At 43.4% G+C, this 13,214-nt stretch overlaps 1 protein-coding gene across 5 annotated transcripts in view; it reads right to left on the bottom strand.

The window, feature by feature from the left end:
* ENOX1 (ecto-NOX disulfide-thiol exchanger 1) overlaps nt 1–13,214 on the bottom strand; it is a 551,749-nt gene that overhangs the window by 124,786 nt on the left and 413,749 nt on the right. For all 5 annotated transcript variants that reach the window (XM_035003320.1, XM_035003319.1, XM_035003323.1 and 2 more), the window contains 2 exons: nt 6,721–6,827; nt 2,540–2,657 (listed from right to left, as the gene is read on the bottom strand). In XM_035003320.1, the coding sequence (XP_034859211.1) occupies nt 2,540–2,657; nt 6,721–6,827 (225 nt within the window). The remainder of the gene's footprint in view (nt 1–2,539; nt 2,658–6,720; nt 6,828–13,214) is intronic.

Here is a 13,214-nt window from a genome sequence, read left to right on the forward strand (position 1 = left end):
GAATATGTTGGGCTGAAAGAAAAACAGCTGCCAGCCTTTTGGCGGGATCTTCAGGGCCCAGAGGAATAAAAAAGGTTAGCTGCTTCCCCTCCCCTCTAATTGGTCCTGAGCTTTCCCCCATAAACCATACGTTGCGTTCTCTGGTCCATCTCATTTTTGAAAAGCACGAAAAAGATTCTGAACTCCCAGGAAGCTGGCATTTGAACTCCAGTTCTTCCATCTCTTCCCCGGCACTCGGTATAGAACATGCTCCGTGCTGTGTTCATTCATGCCGCTGACCAAGCAACAAGCCTGGAGAACTCAAAGTTCAGCTCCTGCTTAGGCTCTTACCAGATGCCTGGGGGGGAAACTAACAGAGATCTGGGAAGCAGGCTCTCAGTGAAGCTTCCAGAGAGGATCTCGTGTCTCTGCTGAGCAAACAGAACTTTGAGTTCTTCTGCAGCAGAGCTCAGGGGCTGATCCTGGGGGTCTATGCTTGCTGCCATGGTCTGTAAGACTTCCCACTGGAGGTGACTGTTCTGAGTCATTCTTATTCTTGTCTTCTTCTGAGCAGACTATGAAACTTTACACATTCCTTACTTGGGAAATTGATAACTTGTTTAAAAAGAAATGTCACCCCCAAATTAAAAAAAAAGCCACGGGTTCAAATAAGAATTTCTGATGGATTCAGTTCTTTTCTTCTACACCTACCTTATAAGAATGTTAAAGATCCAAGTTTCATGTAAAGTTGCCCCTCATCTAGAAACTTCAGAAATGATGAAAGCTTTCTTGAGGGGAAAAAACAATTATTTATTTATCAGAAGATCTCATTAAACTTAAGATATTCACATTAAAACTCGCTCTTTTCTTTTGATAAATGAAGGTTTGCTGAACAGAGATTGCTGTCCTCAAATAAGCAAGTCTAAGTCCAATAATCAAGCGGCCCTGAGAAATCTCACAGCCACTTAATCAGAGACATACATTGACACATAAATGCTAGGTTCATTTCTCAGACAAAGGATGTATGGCTTCAACAAATAGAGCCATGGCGCCTGCTTTTATGCTAAGCTTCTAAAAGATTTAAATGAGTGGAATTTGAGGATGAAAGGGAAATTTTCTTTCTTTCTTTTTTTTTTTTAAAGATTTTATTTATTTATTTGACAGAGAGAGACACAGCGAGAGAGGGAACACAAGCAGGGGGAGCGGGAGAGGGAGAAGCAGACCCCCCGCTGCACAGGGAGCCTGATGCGGGACTCGATCCCGGGACTCCAGGATCATGACCTGAGCCGAAGGCAGTCGCTTAACCAACTGAGCCACCCAGGCGCCCTAAAGGGAAATTTTCTAAGGCACTGGTCCTGAAACTTTAACATGCATCAGAATTTCTGGAAGGATTTAAATCACAGATTGCTGAATCTCACACCCCCAACACCTCTGCCTCGCCTAGAGTTTCTGATTCCTTAGGTATTGAGTAGGACCCGAGGATTCACATTTCTAAGTTCCTAGGTGATGCTGATGTTGCCGGACTGGGGACCACACTTTTAAGAACCACTACTCTAATGAAATTAAAGTCCCTTCTGTATCTGCCTGATGCAGAGCATTTTCTTGTGATCCTCATTTACGCCCCTGGTCCTCACTAAACTCTGGAGAAACAGAGCGCTCTGACCACTTTGCAATCTTGCTGACCTGAGCATGTTGGGATCTTGATTTTGGCTTCTACAAACACATCAGCAAAGATCCTCTGTTCCTGTTCTTGATTTTGTTAAAGAGCCTGAGATGGGTATTTTAGTCATGGGTACATAAGAGGAGACAGGTCAAATCTACGCAATCCCTCTGATTTTCTTTTTTGGAAATGGTGGCAATTGTGGTCCTTCCCAGGCCCCTTAGACAACACTCCTCTCAGACAAGCAGTCTCCTTGGTGTCTCCCACATCTGAGTGAGCATTTATCTTGCCTCCAATACTGAGAGATTTACATCTAATTTGAGGAGAGAGATTTCAATCAGCCTCTCTGGTCAGGCAGAGCACATAAAGCAAGGTTCTCTCTCAGCTTCTCTCCTTTTTACAACTCAAGGAGTGATACTCCTTTCTTGGTACCAAACTGGGCCACCCCTTTGATTACGGGTTAGGTAACATTTATTGGAAAAATGTTCTAATTCTCCAGCACGTTGGCTCAGAGGCTAGAAAGCTTCTTCCAGGATTAAACAATTCCCACGTAAGAAGCACACTGACTGAAACCAAATTTTATGTGTATTTCAGCATCAGTGGTGGCTGCCACGCTCTGGAAAAGGATTTTTATGGGAATAGGCAAATATCCCTAAGAAAAGTACAACAGCCCCAGATCTACGGATGGAGAAACAACTGGAGCAATTTAAATCATCATGTTCCTAAAAAGGAGTTTAAAGTTCTATTAATAAAAGGCAGAGTCATTCAAAGATGAAAGTTTAGTGTAACTCAAATAAAAGTGAGTTACGTGGCCATTCCCAATACCTACACCCCATCTGAGATCTGGAAGAGCATGATGGTGCCTCACAGGGGTGCGCGTGTGGCGGTCATCAGCATTACCTGATTCATCGACTCGCATTTTTTTAGTAGGGCTGTCACAATTCTCATCATCTGACATTTCCATTTCTTCTTCGCGGCGGATGCCCATGAGCTGCTCACTTTGAGCATTCCGGAGCTCCTGAAAGCAGAAGATAGGAGGATGTCAGAGTCACAGACACACGTCAACATACCTTTTCCCAGTGGTCTTTCGGTGTATCGTGACCGACATATGAACGCTTAGAATCTGAATTGTTTCCCTCCCAGACACTGCCCTGCGTAATCTGGAATGAAGTTCTGAGGGGTGTAGGGAGTGGAAAGACCCAGGGATAAATCCCGGCTCACCAATGACTGACTAGTCAGGGGGTCTTCAGCAAACTATTTCATCTCTTGAGTCTCAATTTCCTCATTTGCCAAAAAAGGGGATAATAACATCACCTAGCAGGATTCCACAGAAATGCCTCCTGCCATGCCCGGCACACAAGGAGGGACTCCCAGCTAATGATAAGAAATCTGCACGATGGCATTTATAAAAGGCCTTGTCGACCACTAACCCACTGTGTAAATTCAGGAATGTTTCTTCGTCTCTCTTAACCTTGATTTACTCATTGGAATACTGTGATAGTAATAGTTTTGAGGATCAAATAAGTTAATGCATGCAAAGCTCCTTAGCATTATGCTAGACACTTGGTTTGCTAAGTTGATAACATGGACCATAAGAATTCTTCATGCAAAAGAGTGCCCCTGCAGGGCGCCTGGGTGGCTCAGTCGGTTAAGGTTGAGCATCTGCCTTCAGCTCAGGTCATGATCCCATGGTCCTGGGATTGAGCCAGCATGGGCTCCCTGCTCAGTGGGGGGGTCTGCTTCTAACTCTCCCTCTGCCCCTCCCCCCACTCATGATTTCTCTCTAATAAATGAATAACATCTTTAAAAAAATAGTGCCCTTACATTGTATGTGTGCACCCATGCATGGTCATATACACACACCATTCAGACATCCAAATGGCAAATGCAAAAGATGCTGGAGGACAAAATAAAACTGATGCCTTCTTTTTGGCGTTTCACATCATCATGTAGTGTTTTTGTTGTGATGGCTGTTTTGACATCACTGAAAGATCGTAGGATCATATCTTACTTTGTCTACTTACTAGAGGAGTGACTGCAGTCAAAGAGTCTATGTGAAAACTCACTGTAAAAAGTAACGAGTCAAAATAAATTTTTTACTCCCTTGCCTAAAAATCAGGACGCTCTAATTATTCATGGTAAGTAATTATATTATTTTGTATTAAACTGAATATTGTGTGTGAATCCTTATCAAGTCTGTTCTCTCACATGTACTGTCCTCAACAAAACAAAGAGGGGAAGGACTACATTATTATTTTTCTCCCTATTGAAATTGAAGTCTCTAAATAAAAGCCGAAGAGTTAAAATAATTTTGCTTTATAATAAATCTCTGAATAACAATAAAACTAAATTATAACACCTAATGTATTAATGGCATGATTTTAAGCATAGTTCTAGTGCCCATTTGATGGATGTGCATATTTCATGGGTCTATAGGTTCTCTGAACTCTCCTCTCTCCTTAGCTCACAGATTTTAACTGTAGTGGGACCAAAAGAAAATTCTGTATTGCTAGCAGTATTTGCACAGTCAACTTTGAACCCTGGGAATGAGCACTGCAGAGGACAGGGAAAGGGGAGGGAGGGCAGAGGGTCAAGGTCCCTGGGAGAGAGGACACCCATCACAGGGAGTCTTGAGAGGCCACCGAGGTGATGGGCAACGCCTCCTCACTTGGCCACGCCAGCCAGTGGAAAGAGGTGCCGATTCCGCCGTAAGTAACACCAGTGGCTCTTGGAGGCGGATGTCACGTGTGATTAGTGGGGATGCTTTTAGCTTGTGTACAGCCAATTTTTCTCCTGACAAAGAACCCCGTTCCCAAAGAGGTGGCCTGAAAATACTAGAAACAAGGAAAAGTCAGGTGGAAAGAATAAAGGAGGCTGAAAGGGTCTGTTGTTGAGTCCCCACAACGAATGACAAACTGTCATACTGTAACTATTCAGCGGAGAAGAGTGTTGGAAAGAAAAAAAAAATTGGAGGGGGAAAAAAAAAGCCGAGGGTGTTTCCACAGGGTGCCTCTGGTTCAGCAGTAAATCGCTCGTACACTCTCATAAATCTGTAAAGGTGTTGCAGATAATTAACAGATGCTGTACATGGGAACGCAGAAAAAAATCAAGCCAATTACCAAGCTTATACGCAACAGAGAAATCATCCACAATGTTAAATTACCAACTGGTATTTAATCAATTAAGTGACATGTAGGAGAGAAAATCAAAGGTAATTTAGAATTCTATTTCCTAGAATATCAAAAGAGGTGGTAGGAGTGGCAGAGAGGCACAAAGTCCCTTTGCAGGAGCACCTTTCAAGACCGCATGCATCCGTTTCTACTGCACCGTGTGTGCGCTGAGCAAAGCAAGCAGGCTTCCTTGGAACAAAGCAGGATGTTTGCATGCCCTGCTCAACAGCGGGGACCACAGCCCCCGTTCCTCCATTCCTTCGGGGGATGCAGGGCTAGGGGCAGGGGACCAGGCAGGTGGGAAGCGTGATTTAGATCAATAATGGATATTTTCTAACACTCACATACTAATGGCAGCCTTTTTATGCCCAGATCATTAGCATAATGCCACTTGCATTTCCCTTAACATTTCTTTTAATCATGTTTGGTGTTTATGTGAAGGGAAAAAAAAATTAGATAAACAATTCATAGACCCATCGTTCCCAAATCTGAATCACAGTTTATGGATTTCAATTTGTGTTTTCATAACCCTCGATTTGTATATTTCATCCTAAATGAGGACTCTCTCTCCTCCCAAAAATCAACCTGGACTCAGGGTCTCGAGTCCGTGTCTGAGAGAGCAGCAGGTTAGCCCCCTTTGTTTTTCCGGGCCCTGAAAAATTAAAGAGAAATCTCACTTCCTCCTTACTCATAATCCTGAGCATAGCAACAGAACTACATCAGTCACCAGCCACCTTCTTAAGTATTTGTGAACAAAATAAAAAAAATGTCCTTCTTAACAATAAATTGCACTAGCATTTTAAGTGTCCCATTATTGTGAAGTCATTCAGTATTCGCTATAGTGAGAGTGATAATAAAGAATTCGTTTGGTATTCATGTGGATGTTACATCTAGTTGCCACTGGTATTCAGCTGTAATTTAGCATTAGTTAATGGGCACTTAAAATGCTACCCAAGTGATTGATATTATAGTACTTTGTGGTTCCTCAAACTCCATATAAAACACTTATTTTACAAGTGTAAGCCCAAATCGTTAAATAACAAACCTTACCTTCTATAAGTTTGGGGATTTTGAAAGAGGGGAATATCATTTAGAGAACTTTAATATTAACATGCTAGCGATGGAAAGGCATCCAAATGGAAAACATTCTCTCCTTTTAAAAAAAACAAACGAATAAGCAAACGAAGATAGTATACTTACTTTTAAATGACAGGTTCAAAGCGTACACTACACTGTGGAGTTAAAAGTAACAGCTGTACGACCAATGACTAATGACACATTCTGGTCTTTCCAGGTGGCAAGGAAGGTCAAGTTCTGGCCTCTTTCCTCGGGGGTGGATACTCACACTTCACACACGCATTGCTGCAGAAGGGTGGACCCTGGCTAGCCTGGACATTTGCCCCCCCGGGGAAAGACGCTCTGGAGAGAGCTGTTACCTACCCGGCTGGCTAGCACATGGGACTAAGGCATTGTTTACGATGGGAAGGCATAGAAGAAAGGCGTACTTGCCGTTTCTAGCCCAAAGAGCAAACCATCATCATCACGTTGCAGAACACTGAAAAAAAAAACCCCTCCATATTTATTTAAAAAGCCAGTTTTCTATTTTACGTTACACTTTTCTTCAGAATAGGCAGGCAAAGTGTCTTGGCTTATTTCCGAGCTCTTTGCCATGAATGGGAGATGCTTTTCTCCCTTTGCAGGGGTAGAAAAGCACTCTGTTTTCTAAGCGTTAAGTCAGCTGCTCTTTTGGATAAGGCACAAATCTGAGCTGGATTTGGAGCTGACAGTGCGACAGGACAATGGCACAACAGCTGCCCGTTATAACAAAAACCCGAAACGTCTGCCGCCACACTATTCTCTGCCAATCCAGTTGTGTGATGGCGGTTAAAAAGTAATAATAAAGTCACCAACCTCAGAATGCTTTCGCCAAATGTCTATGTTCTTGCGCTGAGCTTTCGAGAAATGGTCCCAAGCTTTTTGTCTGGTAGAAGCGTTGAAAACGGCCACAATCTGCTCAACTTTGGTGAACAAGGAAGTCAAACAAGACAAGTAATTTATGTTGTGATCACTATAGGGAAGCAAAGCAAAGACACTAGGAGTCTATGGATGATGTCACAGTAGAAATAACATCATCAATATCCATCCAATTTGTGCCTTTTTGTACTTACATTTTAGCAAGGTTGGGGAGGTCTCCCTTCAAGTCTGTCTCCATAACTTTAGGTTAAAACAAATTCTAGATACAATTGGAAAGAGTTCATGGGCATCTGCTTCCAAGCATTCTGCAGCTCTTGTTTAAAAATGTGACTTGGTATGTCTATATACCTAGATCTATAGATATAGATCTGGTGTTGGCATACAGATCCAGATATATGGATAAAGTAATGCCTGGGTTGGGGGCTTACAGGTGAAGCCGGGGTGGAGTGGCTAAATGAGGAAGAGCCAAACACGTATCTTTTTCTTTTTTGGTCTCCATCTCAAGGATTCAATTGCGCCCTCCGAAGATATTACTATGTCCAAGTTCCAAGCTGGGGCAATGAGTAGTTGCTTCATACTGCCCCTCAATCTCAAGAGCCATTTTTACTCCTTGGCTCCTTTCTCCTTCCTGCCCCTCCCCCTCCCAGCCCCTGCACCCAGTGCAGTCAGCCCTCCAGCCTCCACTTCAAGACAGACCGAGGCTCACCCAACCAGCTGCACAGGCATGCAGATGGAATTTCAACACCACGTGGCGCCCTCTGTAGTTCATCACGACCACATACCATTCTGTTCTGCCATTTTCACTTTCATAAGGCTGCCCTCCCAAACCTTTTGAAGTCCTAACTCTCTCACTTTGACTTCATTTAATACTTTTGTACATTTAGTATATTTAGTACACTCCTAGGCAGAGTGCTACTGGAATGATAAAATGTTGTGGGGCTGTGAACAAAGCTATATAGAGAAAGGGATGAGCTCTTAGGAGTGGATATTATGGGTGGGGCCAACCAACTGCAGATCTAATCTTGCTTAATCAGTTATTGATCTAATAAGCATGGGATTAAGGAAATTATAGCACTGAATTAACCATATGATTAAACCTGAATTTTTGAATAGTTAGAAAGGCACAGTTAGAATTAGCTTCTCATGGGTGCTAATACTCTATCTAACATAAGTTCTTCTTAAGTGATTCCCAAGGCTCTATTATAAAAAAAGGGCATCAAAACTCTTCCAAATCTTCCAGGTGTCCAAAGTATGGCAAAGAGTAACAGAATAATCCCCACAGAAGAACAACGCCTGGTGCCACAATTTTAAAAAGTAGCCCACAAAATAAACAAGTGTGTGATGGAGCAGAGGAGGAAAGTAGATGCTGTTCACTTACCATATCTTATAAGGCTAATGAGCAACCACTTCCCAATCAGTGCATAATTTTCACAGAGGCTTTGATGTTTATTCTTTTCTACCTTGAGAGAATCCCAACTCCAAACCTCCTTATTTATCAAACTTTATCAGCAGGTCACATGATGAACTGGTTGCACTCAATTTGTAGCAGAAGGACGTGCTATCACCTTCGCCCACACTCTCCATGCGTACATGTGGCTCTGTTCCCCGACCTTGTCTGGAGGAAGTCACACATTGTGCTGCTCTGAGTGCTGACGCTCACCTGACCACCAGCTCCCAGGCCTCTGCTGGGCTCCACGGCAGCACAGCGGGTGGAAGAGGGCTGGTTTGACCCCCCGCCCGGACTTCCAGTTGTTTCGTCTGCATGCAGGCTGGGGTCATGGAGGACTTTAAGCTACCTTCTGCATGGGCAACACAGAGCAGTCAGCCAGATATGCAGTGGTGAAATCCACGGTCAGGTGAGATTATCTGGGAGGGGTGGTAATCATGAGACTGTTACAGAGTAACGGACTCCACTGCTTTAAGTGTAGAGCTTTTTAACAGACATCATTTAGAAGAGTGAGAACTGTGGTATCCACAGGGGAAGGGGCAGTAAAGATTGAGGTCGAGTATTTGGGTGGTGATAGTCAAAAGGCTGCCATCAATCAAGAAAGGCTGTTAATAAAGGGGATACACTAGAGAGAAAATTCCCTGTTCATATGTGTGTGTGGAGTAGGGGGAAGGTAAGAGAGGCCAGTAATACCTATGGAAGCATACAGAAGGGAAAGCACTTAGAAGAAAGACCCAATGGCCAAATACCACACAAGTTCAAGGGTAAACATAGATCCTCTAATATCTACTCAAGCCATGTACCACTGCAGATGTTTCCTGTCTGAGGCAAGGTGCCTCGTTATTTAGAACATGTTGTTACCAGATCCCAGGGCATACTTTCAATTCAACCACCCATCCATCCATCCATCCATCCTTTTATACAGCGAACATCTGAGATCCTCTAATTACCAAGCACTCGAATGACTGCTAGAAATATAATTAAGACAGTGCTTGTCCTTGATGAGATCACAGTCTCTAGGGAGAAAGAAAGCTAAGCAGTTAATTATCCTATGCAAAAGAAGTATGGATGAGGGTATGGGGACACAGTAACTAACTCAGTAGGTGGAGTCAGGAAACACCCCCCCAAAGAAGGCATCATTGTTGCTAGGTCTTAAATGACAAATCAGTGCTTGCTCCCCAGTTCAAAGGGTAGTATGGAGTCATGAAAGGACATTGTAGGGTTGGGGCAAATGCTGGGTGAGGATGAATCAGGAGGGACAGTGGATCCTAAGCCACTGGCGACCTTTATATTGTAGCCCTAGGACACACATCTGAGTAGGATTTGTTTGGGAGAAATGATGAAGGCTTGAGTTAAAACAGAGCACAGAAATAGAGGCAGGAGCAAGGAGTCACTTGACGGAGTGAGTTGAGAGTAAAAGTGGTTGACCTATTATGAGGAAGGAGAAGGGGAGGCAAGGATGGCTCAGGCTTGGGAAGTACATCAGAGACTGCGAGGACAAGCCCAGGCGGAGGTCTGAGAGAGAAGGTAAGGAATTTGCTTTTGAACATGCTGAACGTGACTTGCCTGAAGGTCATCTAGAGAGAGTTGAAACACATACTGGGGTTCAGAAAGAAGTCAAGACTCAAAAGAGACAGGCCTTCAATTTTCTGGACTATTCTCAATTTCAGGCAATTGTGTTCTTTTCAGTACGGTTATGAATTAAAAGCAAAACTAAAGGTGGCTAACTTTATACTTCTTAGTAAGTTTTATACTTTCTCCACACATATTAACAAATAATGAAGAACCCCCCAAACACCAAAAACTGTGGAACTCAGCTTAGGTTTAAAAAATACTCTCACAGTGTTTCCAAGGCCCAGAGTACTTCTCTCATGTCTGCACAGACTGCCCCCAACCAGCCATTTGTCTTGCAAATGAAAGTTCTTGGGCACATAAAAGGACTCAGAAAGAGTGCTTGCATCAGCAGGAATTCATCATCATTAGGGAAAAACCACCTCAAAGAGTATGCCTTAATGAATGTGATTCAAAGACAGCAGATTTTCAAAATCATAAATCAGGACAACTGCTGGTGGTGGTATCATGAATAAAGACCATTCACTTTTTTTTTTTTTTTTTTTATAAGATTTTAAAAGAGAGCGTGCGCATGAGTGGACGGGGCAGAGGGAGAGGGAGAGAATATCTGAAGCAGGCTCCAGACTCGGGGCTCAATCTCATGACCCTGAGATCAGGACCCTGAGATCAGGACCTGATCTGAAACCAAAAGTCGGAAGCTCAACTGACTGCACCAACCAGGGGCCCCAGCATACACTCTTCAATGTCTCCAGCAAGGAACACCAAAGAGCAAGTCCATGAATTTGACCACCACTCACTACTTCTGGTATATAATTCACACCACTTGTCCTATACACAATAAAACTACAAGTGGTTACTAGCTAAATTGAATGTTTAAAATTCTACCTAAGGGGCACCTGGGGCTAAGTGCCTTCGGCTCAGGTCATGATCCCAGGGTCCTGGGTCTGGCTCCATGCTCAGCTCCATGCTCAGCGGGGAGTCTGCTTTACCCTCTCCCTCTGGGCTCTCCCCCTCTCTCAAATGAATAAATGAAACCTTTAAAAAAATAAGTAAAATTCTACCTAAAAGCTCAGAGAAAAGAGAGTGAACAAGATGGCCTTGGCATTTGTTCAAAAAAGCAGCAATTCAGATCAACCCCAACCAGTGTTGGGAGCATCCCTAGTGGGCTAGAGACTACTAGCTCCGAGGCCCCACTGGAGCCTGGATCAGCTGTACACTTAAGTATTTTTGAAGTACTATCAATACAAAGAGATCAGTCAGAAAATTTAAATCTACCTTCACACACCTTGCAAATTTCCCCCAGCCCACTGCCAACTTCTACATTTTAAATGTTTTGCCTAAATTAGGTTATTTGAGAATCATGAAAAAATTAAAAGTGACTTTTCACCAGTATGTTCGAATGTCCGTCTTAGATGTCATACTAGAGACACTAACATAGATCCAGCAGGTATAAGTGAACCTAAGGGAAGGATAATAGAGCTTTGATGAAATTGCTAATCACTCTTGGCAGCTACAAGCCCCCTGTTAAAAGATAAACTGAGGTCTGTTAAAAATTTGAAGAGTTTATTTGAGCAAAAATCGGTGGAATCAGGCAGTGCCTAACTGGAAGTAGTGAGGGGCGCTCCCTGCCTGGCAGGAGCTAGAAACAGGTTTTTCTAGAGAAAAGGCAGAAGCAAAGCAAGGAAATCATGGATTGGTCACTGCTTCAAGTCTAGTTGGCTGCTTGTGATTGGTTGTCCTTAGGTTTTGATTTTGTAACTTTTAGGCATTCGTAGGCTTGGATTTGGTTTGCTTATGTACGCCACCACCACATTAGGGCCACTCTGTCTGGGGTTTTCCTTGTTTAATTAACTGAACATCCTACTAGTGATTATTCATTCTCTTGTCCGTGTGTATGTAAAGAGACCCACATAATACACACGCATATATGTATACAGTCTTCAGAATTTTTTTAAAAGATTTTATTTATTTATTTGACAGAGAGAGATACAGCGAGAGAGGGAACACAAGCAGGGGGAGTGGGAGAGGGAGAAGCAGGCTTTCTATAGAGCAGGGAACCCAATGCGGGGCTCAATCCCAGGACCCCGGGATCATGACTCGAGCCAAAGGCAGACGCTTAATGACTGAGCCACACAGGCGCCCCCAGAATTTTTTTTAAAAAATCCATAAGACTAAGTAATTTCATTTTTTTTTTTTTTTTTAGTACTTTCCTCCACCTCAAAATGTTTGGACATCTGCTGAGTTCAGAACATACTTCTCACTTGAGGGAAAACTTTATAAATTATCTTTAGAAGCACTTAATCTTCAGTCTAAGGAAAGGAAAGCTCAGAAGAGGACATCCATTTACCCGGAAAAAGGCCACATTGAAACAAGCTCTCTGGAGGATGCCTGGGTGGCTCAGTCAGTTAAGCGTCTGCCTTCGGCTCAGGTCATGATCCCGGGGTCCTGGGATCGAGTAGCGCATCGGGCTCCCTGCTCAGTGGGGAGTCTGCTTCTCCCTCTGCTTGTTGCTCCCTCTACTTGTGCTCTCTCTCTCTCTGGCACATAAATAAATAAAATAAAAATAAATAAAATAAGCTCTCTAGGAAGGAGCAGAGCATCAAGCATAAAGCCTCAGATTTCGGGGCTGCACAAGGCTCCTGAACTCTGAGCTCTGGGCAGAAAAGCCTTGGAAGCAAGAGGAAGGTTGTGCTCCTCTGAAGAACACAAACTCAGACCTTTCTCTTCCTTGTCCTCCCATGTTCTTCCTCAGAGTCCTTGCACTTCCTGTATCTTGTGCTCCAGCTAAATAGCTGCAAAAGAGCCTTCAATCCCTTTAGTGGCGCAAATATCTGGAGAAACTAGGTCCTTACAGGCAGAAGGCTTAACTAAATAAAGCATCTCAAGCAAATCTTCTAAGCTCAATTTTTGTTTTTAATGTTATCTGGGCTCATCATAGAGCCTAGGTCTATAGGGTTCCGAGGAAATTTGGTTTTCCTTTAAGGGATAACATTTTTCCACATCCTCTATGAATAGCTCAGAAAAGATGTTCAAAGAAAGGCACATAACTAATGAAACAGTTGACCTCTCCTCCCTGGCTTGTTACTGTTGCTTTTAAATTCTAAAAGCTAGGGTAGAATTGATGAGTCTTGGCTCTGGACTGAAGAATTATAACGGAGGAAATGCAGTAAGTGATTCAGGCTCTCAGGACACCCGGAGGAGCAAGACAAAGCCAGAGGGAGGAGCAGTTAGTGTTGGGCACGGACAGGGGAAGCTGCGAGAAGAGATTCCCAGAGAGATCCCTGCCTACTCACTCTGGGTCCTGAGCACAGAGGAGCCTGCCAGTCGGCCTGGCAGGAAGCCCAGGACATAGAGAATTAACACGGTCAGACCCATACATTAGGGAGGCATGGACTGGAATTTCAAGTTGAAG

Source organism: Mirounga leonina, unplaced genomic scaffold, assembly GCF_011800145.1.
Source record: "Mirounga leonina isolate KUSES-001 unplaced genomic scaffold, KU_Mleo_1.0 Mir_127, whole genome shotgun sequence".
Lineage (NCBI taxonomy): Eukaryota > Metazoa > Chordata > Mammalia > Carnivora > Phocidae > Mirounga > Mirounga leonina.